The sequence below is a fragment of the Paramormyrops kingsleyae genome, chromosome 8 (genome assembly GCF_048594095.1).
Source record: "Paramormyrops kingsleyae isolate MSU_618 chromosome 8, PKINGS_0.4, whole genome shotgun sequence".
Taxonomy (NCBI): Eukaryota; Metazoa; Chordata; class Actinopteri; order Osteoglossiformes; family Mormyridae; genus Paramormyrops; species Paramormyrops kingsleyae.
The window spans coordinates 1,593,275-1,608,395 of record NC_132804.1 but is presented as its reverse complement, the minus strand read 5'-3'; the positions used below and the strand labels follow the sequence as shown (position 1 = coordinate 1,608,395).

At 43.9% G+C, this 15,121-nt stretch overlaps 1 protein-coding gene across 1 annotated transcript in view; it reads right to left on the bottom strand.

Annotated features, from left to right (window-relative positions):
* ptprga (protein tyrosine phosphatase receptor type Ga) overlaps positions 1–15,121 on the bottom strand; it is a 198,490-nt gene that overhangs the window by 13,198 nt on the left and 170,171 nt on the right. The window contains exons 17-21 of the mRNA XM_072714954.1: positions 3,689–3,780; positions 1,205–1,301; positions 983–1,065; positions 725–859; positions 161–295 (exon numbers count right to left, since the gene is read on the bottom strand). Coding sequence (XP_072571055.1) covers positions 161–295; positions 725–859; positions 983–1,065; positions 1,205–1,301; positions 3,689–3,780 — 542 coding nt within the window. The remainder of the gene's footprint in view (positions 1–160; positions 296–724; positions 860–982; positions 1,066–1,204; positions 1,302–3,688; positions 3,781–15,121) is intronic.

The window sequence follows — 15,121 nt, the reverse complement described above, 5'->3', positions numbered from 1 at the left end:
TCAGCTTTCAGCTGGCGCCAGTGCCCCCCCACGTACACCCCTGCCAGCTGGTCAGCTATCAGTAAGTTATCCGTAGCTGGGGATTACCAAGTGAAAGACTGACCAGTAGGACCAGTCAAGGTGAGAGTCTGATTCTTAGAACCACCGACCCGAAACTGACCTTTTTCACTTTTGTGTTGCGCACTGTAAAGCGCCGGACCGTGTAGCATGCGTACACCTCGGCGCTCTTCAGCGTCACCACGATGTTCCCATACTCCTCACTGTTCTCCGTCGGCCAGTACTGGTCACACTTCCTCTGTGGACAAGAGCCGAAAGAACCAGCACTGGTGAGTCCATGGGAACCAGCAGAACCAGCACTGGTGAGCCCATGGTCACTCAGATCTCACCACGATTCAACAGGAGTGATTCTAAGATAATCAATGGTCTGTCATAAGATGGACCATGATTCATACATTGCCATTAGTCAATGATATGTTTTGATTCGGTGAGTGACAGGGGATGGGGTACTCGGGGGGCCAATCAGCTGTCAGCTGGGGTCTGTGCCCTGTGGCCCTGCCCCTGTATACGCCCCTGCATTTTGATAAGTAAAAATGACCTCAGCTCATGTTTAAAGCTAATGCTGTTGGACGAGAAGGACAATCCTTAACCCAAGAGACAATCAGGTCTGACGTGAGGAATTAAGAGATGAAAAAGGACAGTTTAGCATTCATAGCGGCATACATACTCTTCCTTTCTCTACAAGGTTTGTGATCATAACGATAATCCCTGTGTTCTGCTCCCAGACCATCCTCCAGAAGTCTTCAAAGGTGGACTTCAGAGGTCCCTGTGCAGCAATGTAGGCCTTGGGCTTGTTATATCCCTGCAGGACATGCAGCCAGACAGCCCGTCATGAAGCAGCAGGCGCACGCACACGTACACGCAGACATCAGAAACAGCTGTTTCTTTGTGCACAACTCAAAGGAGAGGAAAGAACAAGACCCACATCCACAAAGTTGGCATTGATGTAGTCGCTGTGTTTGGCGTCCTTGCCAGCCAACGGGCGTAACTTCACCCTGCTGTGATCATCTAGGGGAGAGGGAAGGAGAGCAGTGGGGTTTTAATCATTCTAATTTTTCCATGACAACGGTCTTTTATGGAAATGCTCCTCTGACGAGAGCCCCTGAAAGCGAAGCCCGCCGGCTCGCCGGACCGCTACTCCACTCACACGCTACGATGTTGATGTATCTGTTCTTATGCTTGTTGTCGGGGTGATTGGAATGCTCCCACGTGATCTTCATGTCGGCCGTGCATCTCTGCACCTCCTGCAGGGATGAGGGGGAGAGCTTCAGCTCAGCACGCAATGGCCACGTGTGATGGCCCTGTCCCATGTCTCAGATGCATTGTAATGGGCACTGAAACTGAAGGCATATTTTTATATATCTCTTAAATGTTATTAAAGGCAATGCTGGCATCACCCACAACGCAGGGCTCATCTTACTATTCCGAAAGCCACCTCAGCCGGCGCACGCCAGCAGGAGCAGCACACAATGCTGATGAATTAGCCATGAACCCATGGAGGTGGGCCCAGCTACTCTCATCTGTTCACCATCCGCCCCAGAGCCTGGCCTCTTCCTCCTGGGCCCCCTCTAGTGTGCCGGGGGGTGGCAGGGTCTCTCCTGGAGAGCCCAGAGACACCCCACGGTCCACATTCAGCATGCGTTTAAGCGGCTAAATTAGCATCTATTTAAATCCCTGCATGAAACAGTCTCAGGACCCAGATCTACATCTATGGCCACTTAAAGAAAGCAGCAATCTGAGAAAAATAATCCAACAAAGAAGGAAAACACGCATCCACGTTTAATGGGAGCTTTATCGCTGTATACCGACTAATGGCATCCAGTGCCTCAGAGTCTTTATTTACTCAGGGCGATAATTATTTGTTTCAGCAGCTGACGAACGAGCAGCGGCGCTTTTTAATTGATGCTCTTTCCTGCTGCACCCGATCACACTGGCGTGCAGTGAGCGCGGCAAACGGGAGTGGGGGGCTTTGAAGCCGCTTCTAAAACCACCTGTCGACGGATCCAGCAGATGGCGGGGGCTTTATATATCTCCTGCTGCAGCTGGACTTTGGCTCTGGTTACATGTATGGGGGGTCCAGAGCTCCGGGGCAATGCCCACAAAAGCTGGGTGCAGGACAGACGCACAAGCCGCACGTCTGTCCTCGGGGAGCCGGTGTGCACGACGGGAAAGCAGCGGCTGCTGTGGCAAACACGCTTTTCCCCCTTTTTTTAATTAGACAGCAGCATATGCAGGTACAGCTACGCCTGAATGGGCCACGTCCTGCACGAGTGTCTTCAGTCATTATAATTAGCTAAGGCTGCATATGGCCCCTTCCTGGCTGTTTTGTTAGCTGTGAAATACGTTTTAAATGGACTCTTGTGCTAATCTCACATTTGTGTTTGAAAAATAGGGGAGGAAAAAAAAACATTTCCCCCATGTTTGCTCATTTTCCTGTCACTTTCTTGGTATATTTTCAGGCTAAAGAAAGCCTTTGCAAAGTTGTATCCTTTGTATTCTCTAATACTCAAGTTTTAATTGTGTGTGGCCTCTTAGCTGAATGCTTTTTCCTATATTTTGCTACAAACATTTGTACTATTGTGTGCTATGACTTTTTCACTCACATAGACTGAAGCCTACAGATACCTTTATTTAATTATTGACTTTAAGATCCAAAGAAATGAAAAACAGTGACGAATCAATGACCAGCCAATAACAGATAAACCACTATGCAGAGAATTTAGATACTGCTTCATTAAATATGATCTCATTCGTACCAACAACATAAATCAATACAAAGGCTACAATATCCTGCAGTTCTTTGTCGGTAAAGCCTTTTTGTTGCATAGGTCACTTCTCAGATTCCAAGAAAGCCCCAACCGGCCCTAACATCACCCCAGCCGGCCCTAATGTCACCCCAACCGGCCCTAATGTCACCCCAACCAGCCCTAACGTCACCCCAACCGGCCCTAACGTCACCCCAGCCGGCCCTAACGTCACCCCAACCGGCCCTAACGTCACCCCAGCCGGCCCTAACGTCACCCCAGCCGGCCCTAACGTCACCCCAACCGGCCCTAACGTCACCCCAGCCGGCCCTAACGTCACCCCAGCCGGCCCTAATGTCACCCCAACCAGCCCTAACGTCACCCTATGGGGGTGCATCGTTCTTAACCAACAGATGGAAAAAGAGGAAAATAAAATGGAAAAAACCTCCTTTGATACATTTTGATGTTGTTCCTGTAAAACCTTAGCAGAGAAATGATGCCTCTGCCCAAACTGCAAAGGGCTAGAGGCTGCAACTGAATCTGAGTCTTTTTTGGTCCTAGTGGCCAAATCAAGTGGCCAGGAGAGATGGCCGAAAGGTACAGACTGACTACAGACTGACTACAGACTGACAGCCTTCCTCACATCTGTACCTGGCATTAGCAGGAACACTCAGAACCATGGAGCGTGGGCCGGTCTCCAGCCCACTGGATGTATGTCTGTGTGAAGCAGGAGTTACCGAGATCATTTAAAGGACCCCCCCTGCTCCCGTGACACCTCCAAGCAGACAGCCAGCCTTTGCCAGGGGAGAAAATGAGCTAATACAGACTCACAATCTGAGGCTGCAACCTAATGAAATAGATGGAGAATAAGGCAAAGTTGATGTCACCTCAAAATCTTCAGAAAATCCATGCTGATCATTGGAGTAAAGCTCTGTGGCGTGCTTGATGAAATGCTTCACTAGAATGGCCTCCATGTCATCTGAAAGAGAGACAGTTACTGTTCCCAGGTGAAACAAGGCTGCACCAATAGGACAACATCAACATGAATCTGAAACGCAAGCAGAAATGATCATTCAGCTTAGTTATCAAGATGTTTCTTAGATGATTGTCATCTCTCCCCATTTATGAACCTTACTCAAGAGGTGTCTTTTCAATATATTTAACACGTAGAGCAGGGGTGAGCAATCTTATTCGCAAAGCGTGTGCATGCAGGTTTTTGGGATAACCTGTAGGTCAGCTGTTCAAACCCAGGTGTGAGGATTCTTCAGCCAATCAGTGCTCTAATTAGTTATCTAATTAGGGAGTTGCAGCGAAAACCTGCATACACAGCGGCCGCTTGCGGATAAGACTGCCCAACCCTGACATAGAGCGTTTTGTTTTAAGAAGTCAGGTCAACATGCATCACAGTAACTACACCTTAATTACTTACGATTCTTCTGTCCTGTAAAATCCGACATTGTCACTCACAATGCATCAGCAGTTCACCTCTTGTTTCACAACAACTCAACAACATCAACATCAGCAGCCCTGCTAGGAATTAAACTGGCAACTAAATACCATGTTATGCAACAAGCATAGGACCATTTTAATGGTACAAGGCCCCTAGCATGGGACCCGTTCGATGCGCCTTACAGGAGAGAATGATAATTATCTGACTAATGAATAAACCCACGTTTCTCTACACACAAGGTTCGTGGATCGTAGATTTCCTGCAAGCAGCATGATTGACTATTGTTGATGCCGGAAGCCAGTTTGGTGCCCCTGCTTAGAAGCCCTCAGCAACACTACAGTGTGGCTAAGCGCGTACATACGCCAGCCAGCAGAGACACAAGAGCTGCTTACACTTCAGAGACTCCGCTTTAAGAAAGTATGCAAGCTGTAATCAACGAAACAAGATCTGGCAGCCATATTGTTTGGTGGCACATTTAAGAGAAGATTAAGGAGGTCCTGTGGAGACAATTAGCAAACGCAGCAGTGGACTCATTATTCCCACATATGCTCGTCCTAACACTCCCCTACTGAAATCCCATGTCACATCTCACTGTCACGCAAGCCTCGCTCTCCCCCAACTTATGTCCAATGAACGTGAAAAGAAAACCTGTCCAATCAGAGCAAGGACTTGCAGAAAGTTTTTTTTTCTTTTCCCCTCGCTCTCCTTCTTTGCCATGCATGTAGAGACGCAACAGAGTGAGAAATTGCAATAATCAACTGTTTATTTGACTGAAAACTTCGCCGTCGCATTTTGACGGTTCCATTTATGTGGGAGGGATTTTTTTTTCCTGGGAGGGCTTTTCTGAGGGGAACTCACATGCTCACACCAAGTCACTATGTTTATACGCATACGTCTTACAAGCAAATAAACACACAGAAATGCATACACAAAATTACTAGCTATGTATTATAACAAAAAATAATCGCTGCCAAATGTCCCCACAATGTAATACACACAAACACTGGTCGTCCTAACAGAATGTACAGACTTCATATCACAGAGGTTACACGCATTCGGGTTTTATACCGTATTGAAATTCTTTAATATCATTATACACGGCCATTTCCTTGCAAAAGGGTACGCCGGAACAAAACTTTTTTTTTAATTAACTAAATAAAATGAAACCTTTCAGTGTTTTAAATCGGAACACTGGCAACTTCCAAATATTTATTCTCTATCCCTTTAAAATGAATTAAGTGTAAAAAAAATATGGCAACACAAGGTGCACACTGGCAACCTCATTAATCAATTATTAAATAAAAAAATTAGATAACCAGAATTAGACCATAAAATGAAGTCTAGCAGAAAAAAAGAACTAAGTCCATATTGTATATGGACTGAAAGAACACAAAAGAAATTATTGATTTTCTCAGACTGTTACCAGGTTGATCATAGGCTGACGGACGCTGTAAAAAACAAGCCACATTTATCACAAATGACACCCCGGCAACGACATTTCATTTTCCCATCGTCTAGCCCTCTTATCCAGACGCAGATAAAAACTTCTTGCGAGACATTTCCATGGATTTTTCATTAAAGCCCACTGAAGCTTGGTTCCCAAACCGATGATTTGCGATGTCACGTGAAGATGAACATGTCGATGGGACGATAATGGAGAATAAGAGCAGGGACTGAGCTGGTAAACACCGAGTATCCATTTCCAGACGGAGTTGCTGACATGGAGGAGGCCGCTGTGCTGTGGGGCTTCTACAAAGCAAAGTCTCCACTGACACATTAACATCAGAGCTGCTGCTCACTCCAGGGTCACAGAACCTCACGTGCACTTCTGTAGGTCCAATTTACGGGGTCTTGTGTTGTGGCATCTCATCCACCATGTCCCTTGTCCCCATCATGCCTCCTGGCGTGTGTCACCGAACCACTACGTCTACGGCAAGATGGCGGCGCGTGTGAGTGCTGCGGCTTGGTGCCCTGTAGTTCGGTGCTTTTTAATGTGTTTAGTTTGTATTTCGTGGCAATTGTATGGTGATCTCTGCCAAGCACAATGCGTATACAGTCGTGCAAAAACCCGATCAGCATCGGTTTTCAAAACAGCATTCCCATCACGGACTATTTCCAACAAGCCAACAACATACCACCTGAAATATGGAGGACACCGGGATCTCCATGGATTGTTGTCGGCTCTCACAGACAGCGACGACGGAGACGGGACAGGAAACAGAAACGGGGATGTCGAGCCGGCCTGATAAAGAGGCTAAAGAAGGATCCTCACAGACCACCGCTCCCTAGCGTCTTCCTGGCAAACGTCAGATCCATCGTGCACAAAACGGATGACCTAGAGCTACGGATAGCAAACAGCAACTTCGTCCGGGACTGCTGTGTGCTGATCCTAACTGAAACCTGGCTACATCCTGCTATACCCGACAAAGCTGTGCAGCTAGCAGGCCGCGTCATTCACCGGAACGACAGGAACAGTGACTCTGGTAAGAAAAGAGGAGGTGGTCTCTGCATTTACATTAACAATGACTGGTGCTCACAAAGCCATGTTACTCATAAATACTGTTCCCCCGATCTTGAGGCATTAACTGTCATCTGCCGCCCTTTTTACTTACCTAGGGAGCTAACTGTTGTCTCCATTACGGCTGTGTATATCCCCCCAGATGCTAACGTGGACGTAGCTCTAAGCTATCTTCATGGATGCATTAGTAAACAACAACAGGCCCAGCCGGATGGGGTACACATAATAGCTGGGGATTTTAATCAGGCTTGCCTGAAAGCTGTTCTCCCTAAATTCACCCAATATGTGAAATGTGCCACCAGGGAGGGCAACACCCTTGACTATGTTTACTGTAATATTAAACATGCATATAAAACAGAGCCACACCCTCACATTGACCAGTCTGACCACCTCTCGCTGCATCTCGTACCCTCCTATACTCCCTACATCAGGAAAAGCAAGCCAATCACCAGGGTGATCAACACCTTGCCCGGGGACGCCCTCTCCCAGCTTCAAGACTGCTTCACAACCACGGACTGAAGTCTTTTTGAAGGCCACGATTTGGAGGAATTTACAGTGACTGTGCTTACATACATTTTTTACTGTATTGATATGGTCACCATCACCAAACGCGTTAGGGTATTCCCCAACCAAAAACCCTGGATGACGAGTGAAGTGCGGCACCTCATCAGGGACCGTAACGCAGCATTCAGGTCAGGAGACAGGGCACTGTACAGTGCATCCAGAGCTGACCTGAAGAAGGGCATCAGGGCTGCTAAGGTCGCATACAAAAGGAAAATAGAGGGAAACATCACAGACAAGAACCCACGTCAAGTGTGGCACGGATTGCAAAACATCACCAACTACAAGGGCCACCAGATCACACCCCCTTCCGCCGATGCTACAATGGCAGAGGAGTTAAATAACTTCTTTGCCCGGTTCGAGGCAAATGGTCAATCAGCACCCCCCCCCCCCCAGCCTTCACTAACACCCCGCTACTCCTCCAGGAACATCAGGTGAGGAGGGTCCTGAGGGAGGTTAACCCAAGGAAAGCAGCTGGACCGGACGGAGTACCTGGCAAGGTACTCAAGGCGTGCTCAGACCAACTAGCAGGAATCTTCACTAAGATCTTCAACATCTCCCTGTCCCGAGCCATCGTCCCATACTGCTGGAAATCCTCTACCATCATTCCAGTTCCAAAAACATCTGCCTGCAAAAACCTGAACGACTTTAGGCCTGTGGCATTAACATCTGTGGCAATGAAGTGCCTGGAAAAGCTGGTTGCCAAGCACATCAAAGACTACCTCCCTCCATCATTTGACCCCCACCAGTTAGCCTACAGGGCAAACCGTTCCACCGAGGACGCCATTGCCATCACCCTCCATGCGACGCTGAGACACCTTGACCACCCGGGTAACTATGCAGGACTGCTCTTCATAGATTTCAGCTCAGCCTTCAATATAATAAACCCAGACATTCTGGTCAAAAAACTCCTGGACTTACGCCTCCCCCCCTCCACCTGCGCTTGGATTAAAGACTTCCTCTCCAATAGGCCACAACAAGTGAGACTCGGTCGCCATCTTTCCCCTTCGCTCACACTCAGCACTGGCTCCCCCCAAGGCTGTGTGTTGAGCCCACTCCTGTACACACTCTATACATCAGACTGTTCCCCCACCCACCCCTCCAACCTCATCATAAAGTTCGCAGATGATACCACAGTGGTCGGTCTCATTTCAGGGGGCGATGAGACAGCGTACAGAGATGAGGTGCAGTCACTTGCAACTTGGTGCACATCAAACAACTTACTTCTCAACACAATAAAAACCAAGGAAATCATCATAGACTTCAGACGCAAACGCACTGCCCATGCTCCACTAAATCTTAACGGGGAATGCATTGAGCGGGTGGCGTCAGTTAAATTCCTAGGGGTACACATCGCCGAAGATCTCACTTGGTCCACCAACACTAAAGCAATAACTAAGAAGGCCCAGCAGCGTATGCACTTCCTGAGAATTCTCAGGAAAAACCATCTGGAACAGAAGCTGCTGGTGTCCTTCTACCAGTCAGTCATCGAAAGCATACTCACCCTCAGCATCACAGTGTGGTATGCGGGATGCTCAGCAGAAGAGGAAGGCTCTGCAGAGGGTCATTAACACAGCCCAAAAGACCATAGGCTGCCCTCTGCCCTCCCTGGAAGAGCTCGCCGACTCCCGCTGCCTCTCCAGGTCCAGGTCCATTCTCAAAGACTCTGCCCACCCAGCCCACCACCTGTTCAACCCGCTTCCCTCCGGCAGGCGGTTCAGGTCAATAAACGGCCGCACTACAAGACTTTCCAACAGCTTTTTTCCCTGGGCCATACGTTCACTTAACAAAAGCAATATCCCTCTGCAGACATTGGGCACCCACCACCCCAACCCCCTCCCCCCCCCATCGTCTGCCATGATTAACTGTGTCTCTGGAAATTGTATTTGAGCACTTTCTCCTCATCACCTTCGCACTTTATCACCAGGCACTTTATAGTCTCATGCTGCTATGTTTGCTACGGTGTTATACCTGCAGGGGAGTGTCTTGTTTTGTCTGGGAGGTAGGGACTAATGTTTTGGGTGAGAGGAGTGGTGAATAGGCTTGGGGGGAGTGTATGAGTGAGTGAGTGTGGGCTACGTTGGGACTGAGGAGAGGGTGGGTGTGTGAGAGAGTGAAATGGAAGGGTTTTTACCTGTCTGCTACTTATTTATTATTTTTATACATATTTGTTATTTTCAACTATATTCGTTTTGAAGCACTGACCAAGAGTGGCAACTCTATATTTCGTTGTATTTTATGCAATGACAAATAAAGTTTCTTCTTCTTCTTCTTCTTCTTCTTCTTCTCCAAAGCCCCACGCATGGACTCCTGGCACCCCAGTACACCTCTCCACAGAGCACCTGAACTTGACGGGGGGCCAAAGGCCCAAAACAACCCACAATGCATCTTGGTCCTGCACCGGAAGAGCACCGGCCAAGCGAGCTACTAACTTCCCACCTGGAAATCTGCCATTTTAAACATTGTTCTCTTAGACAACTTGTTTCCCACAGTAACAATGGCTCTTTGTTTCAAAAAGTTTATCAACAATCTAACTTCTAATGGCTAGACGAGAAACATTTTGATGGAGTCTCTCAGACTTCATTCAAGGTAGGAGTTGGTAGAAGACTTGGAAGAAGCTTATAATGCCGACCACCTCTCCTCAGAACATCACCCATCTGACAGCTGAGAACTTTCCTTAAAAGCTTAATCTGAAAGCCACCTTGTGATTCTTTACATCACGAGAATCTCCAATATTTTAAGACAGAATACTTTCTCATCCTGAAAGGACTGTTTCTTCACTTGAAGTTTTAATAAAGTTCAGAGAAACCAAAAATAACAACTGACAGTCACTAATTACAGCAAACATTTTTTGACTCCCCTGACAGAAACTGACAAGAAACAAGGGAATCATTAAAGAGAGGAAACACACCCCGCTAAACTTTTCTGCTGCGACAGCTGCAGCTTTTCTCGCTTTCCTCTCAGTGCAAATTGGATGCGACCTTTTATAATCTCCCATATCCATACACCGGAATCTGTAACAATGGCATTTCCATAATGGGGTGAGTTAGGGGACTCACTCACAACAAAACAACAACAATAATCAAGTATTACTCTATGGAATCTTACAGCCTTTGTCTTCAGAGTTTGCATCAGCTTTCAGATCGTCTGTCGATCTCCGACCTGGTGACCCCCACACCATGGGTCTCCAGTTTAGCTTCTCTCACTTTGAAGAACACCAGAACCTGAGTTTTTAGTTTTCCAAAAGTTTTTCTATATATATTTCTCAGAGCACCATACATAAACACCCTCGGAGTACTGAATACTTTTTGTTTGCTTACTAAGCCTGCTGAAACCTCTCTCTAGTGGATCAGTCACAGATTTAAACTGGATTTCATCATAATCACTTCTTTTCGGAGGCTTCCGCAGGAACGAGGGGATATTGGTTGTGCATATAACAAAACAGAGAGAAGGGCAGCGCCGCCCAGTCCCGGGTGCGAGAGCGGAGAACGACCATGCACATCCGGGACGTAGCCTGCAGAGACTTCTGTGTACAGAGAGACGGCAGGGAGACCTGCATAAACACCAGAGCATCTCACCGGTGGAGAAAGCGTGACTGAGAGCTGAGGGACGAAGGATGCACTAAGTCACCGAAGGCCTGACGAGAACAGCCACTCAGACTCTCATTACAAGGTGTAGAAAGAAAACACATGTTTATGTGATCCATGAGTAATCTGTCAGTACTGCGCATTGTTAACAAGATGGCTGAAAGTGTGAGCGTTACACAATCCACTTCTCTGTGGTAAATTGATATTCCTGATGTGTTAAAGAAAGTCAGGAAGAACATTACACACGGTTCCAGGATGACCTGGGGTGCTGTTTAATACTCTTGCTATAGCACACGTACACTGCAGTATAAATAGTCAGAACTAGTGACCTACGCTTACAAATAGACCTGGCACTTAAATTAGCAAATAAACGACGCCGTGTCCTTCGTAGAGATTAATGACTCAGAGCGCGGAAGAGGCAGACGAGCAACCAATGAAACACCAAAGCAGAGCAAAGCGTAGTCTAGTTATTTTGTTACCTACGTTAAAATAGACAGAATAGTATGTATATAGTTACATGGGAGTGCATTATGTCATTACAGCAGACTACAGATGATGTACTTACAACAAACAGCATACTATTTATTTGCAGTGGACTATGGTCTGCACCATACATTTATAATAGAAACTGTACTGTCTGTAGCTATAGGATACCTTGTAGTTATAGCAGACAGTGTAAGATCTGTAGTTATAGAATACTGTGTAATTACAGTAGACATTTAACTGTCTGTAGTTATGATAGATAGGATGTAGTTAGAGTAGAAACTGTCTGTAGCTATAGGATACCTTGTAGTTATAGCAGACAGTGTAAGATCTGTAGTTATAGAATACTGTGTAATTACAGTAGACATTTAACTGTCTGTAGTTATGATAGATAGGATGTAGTTAGAGTAGAAACTGTCTGTAGCTATAGGATACCTTGTAGTTATAGCAGACAGTGTAAGATCTGTAGTTATAGAATACTGTGTAATTACAGTAGACATTTAACTGTCTGTAGTTATGATAGATAGGATGTAGTTACAGTAGAAACTGTCTGTAGCTATAGGATACCTTGTAGTTATAGCAGACAGTGTAAGATCTGTAGTTATAGAATACTGTGTAATTACAGTAGACATTTAACTGTCTGTAGTTATGATAGATAGGATGTAGTTACAGTAGAAACTGTCTGTAGCTATAGGATACCTTGTAGTTATAGCAGACAGTGTAAGATCTGTAGTTATAGAATACTGTGTAATTACAGTAGACATTTAACTGTCTGTAGTTATGATAGATAGGATGTAGTTAGAGTAGAAACTGTCTGTAGCTATAGGATACCTTGTAGTTATAGCAGACAGTGTAAGATCTGTAGTTATAGAATACTGTGTAATTACAGTAGACATTTAACTGTCTGTAGTTATGATAGATAGGATGTAGTTACAGTAGAAACTGTCTGTAGCTATAGGATACCTTGTAGTTATAGCAGACAGTGTAAGATCTGTAGTTATAGAATACTGTGTAATTACAGTAGACATTTAACTGTCTGTAGTTATGATAGATAGGATGTAGTTACAGTAGAAACTGTCTGTAGCTATAGGATACCTTGTAGTTATAGCAGACAGTGTAAGATCTGTAGTTATAGAATACTGTGTAATTACAGTAGACATTTAACTGTCTGTAGTTATGATAGATAGGATGTAGTTACAGTAGAAACTGTCTGTAGCTATAGGATACCTTGTAGTTATAGCAGACAGTGTAAGATCTGTAGTTATAGAATACTGTGTAATTACAGTAGACATTTAACTGTCTGTAGTTATGATAGATAGGATGTAGTTACAGTAGAAACTGTCTGTAGCTATAGGATACCTTGTAGTTATAGCAGACAGTGTAAGATCTGTAGTTATAGAATACTGTGTAATTACAGTAGACATTTAACTGTCTGTAGTTATGATAGATAGGATGTAGTTAGAGTAGAAACTGTCTGTAGCTATAGGATACCTTGTAGTTATAGCAGACAGTGTAAGATCTGTAGTTATAGAATACTGTGTAATTACAGTAGACATTTAACTGTCTGTAGTTATGATAGATAGAATGTAGTTACAGTAGAAACTGTCTGTAGCTATAGGATACCTTGTAGTTATAGCAGACAGTGTAAGATCTGTAGTTATAGAATACTGTGTAATTACAGTAGACATTTAACTGTCTGTAGTTATGATAGATAGGATGTAGTTAGAGTAGAAACTGTCTGTAGCTATAGGATACCTTGTAGTTATAGCAGACAGTGTAAGATCTGTAGTTATAGAATACTGTGTAATTACAGTAGACATTTAACTGTCTGTAGTTATGATAGATAGGATGTAGTTACAGTAGAAACTGTCTGTAGCTATAGGATACCTTGTAGTTATAGCAGACAGTGTAAGATCTGTAGTTATAGAATACTGTGTAATTACAGTAGACATTTAACTGTCTGTAGTTATGATAGATAGGATGTAGTTACAGTAGAAACTGTCTGTAGCTATAGGATACCTTGTAGTTATAGCAGACAGTGTAAGATCTGTAGTTATAGAATACTGTGTAATTACAGTAGACATTTAACTGTCTGTAGTTATGATAGATAGGATGTAGTTACAGTAGAAACTGTCTGTAGCTATAGGATACCTTGTAGTTATAGCAGACAGTGTAAGATCTGTAGTTATAGAATACTGTGTAATTACAGTAGACATTTAACTGTCTGTAGTTATGATAGATAGGATGTAGTTAGAGTAGAAACTGTCTGTAGCTATAGGATACCTTGTAGTTATAGCAGACAGTGTAAGATCTGTAGTTATAGAATACTGTGTAATTACAGTAGACATTTAACTGTCTGTAGTTATGATAGATAGGATGTAGTTACAGTAGAAACTGTCTGTAGCTATAGGATACCTTGTAGTTATAGCAGACAGTGTAAGATCTGTAGTTATAGAATACTGTGTAATTACAGTAGACATTTAACTGTCTGTAGTTATGATAGATAGGATGTAGTTACAGTAGAAACTGTCTGTAGCTATAGGATACCTTGTAGTTATAGCAGACAGTGTAAGATCTGTAGTTATAGAATACTGTGTAATTACAGTAGACATTTAACTGTCTGTAGTTATGATAGATAGGATGTAGTTAGAGTAGAAACTGTCTGTAGCTATAGGATACCTTGTAGTTATAGCAGACAGTGTAAGATCTGTAGTTATAGAATACTGTGTAATTACAGTAGACATTTAACTGTCTGTAGTTATGATAGATAGGATGTAGTTACAGTAGAAACTGTCTGTAGCTATAGGATACCTTGTAGTTATAGCAGACAGTGTAAGATCTGTAGTTATAGAATACTGTGTAATTACAGTAGACATTTAACTGTCTGTAGTTATGATAGATAGGATGTAGTTACAGTAGAAACTGTCTGTAGCTATAGGATACCTTGTAGTTATAGCAGACAGTGTAAGATCTGTAGTTATAGAATACTGTGTAATTACAGTAGACATTTAACTGTCTGTAGTTATGATAGATAGGATGTAGTTACAGTAGAAACTGTCTGTAGCTATAGGATACCTTGTAGTTATAGCAGACAGTGTAAGATCTGTAGTTATAGAATACTGTGTAATTACAGTAGACATTTAACTGTCTGTAGTTATGATAGATAGGATGTAGTTACAGTAGAAACTGTCTGTAGCTATAGGATACCTTGTAGTTATAGCAGACAGTGTAAGATCTGTAGTTATAGAATACTGTGTAATTACAGTAGACATTTAACTGTCTGTAGTTATGATAGATAGGATGTAGTTAGAGTAGAAACTGTCTGTAGCTATAGGATACCTTGTAGTTATAGCAGACAGTGTAAGATCTGTAGTTATAGAATACTGTGTAATTACAGTAGACATTTAACTGTCTGTAGTTATGATAGATAGAATGTAGTTACAGTAGAAACTGTCTGTAGCTATAGGATACCTTGTAGTTATAGCAGACAGTGTAAGATCTGTAGTTATAGAATACTGTGTAATTACAGTAGACATTTAACTGTCTGTAGTTATGATAGATAGGATGTAGTTAGAGTAGAAACTGTCTGTAGCTATAGGATACCTTGTAGTTATAGCAGACAGTGTAAGATCTGTAGTTATAGAATACTGTGTAATTACAGTAGACATTTAACTGTCTGTAGTTATGATAGATAGGATGTAGTTACAGTAGAAACTGTCTG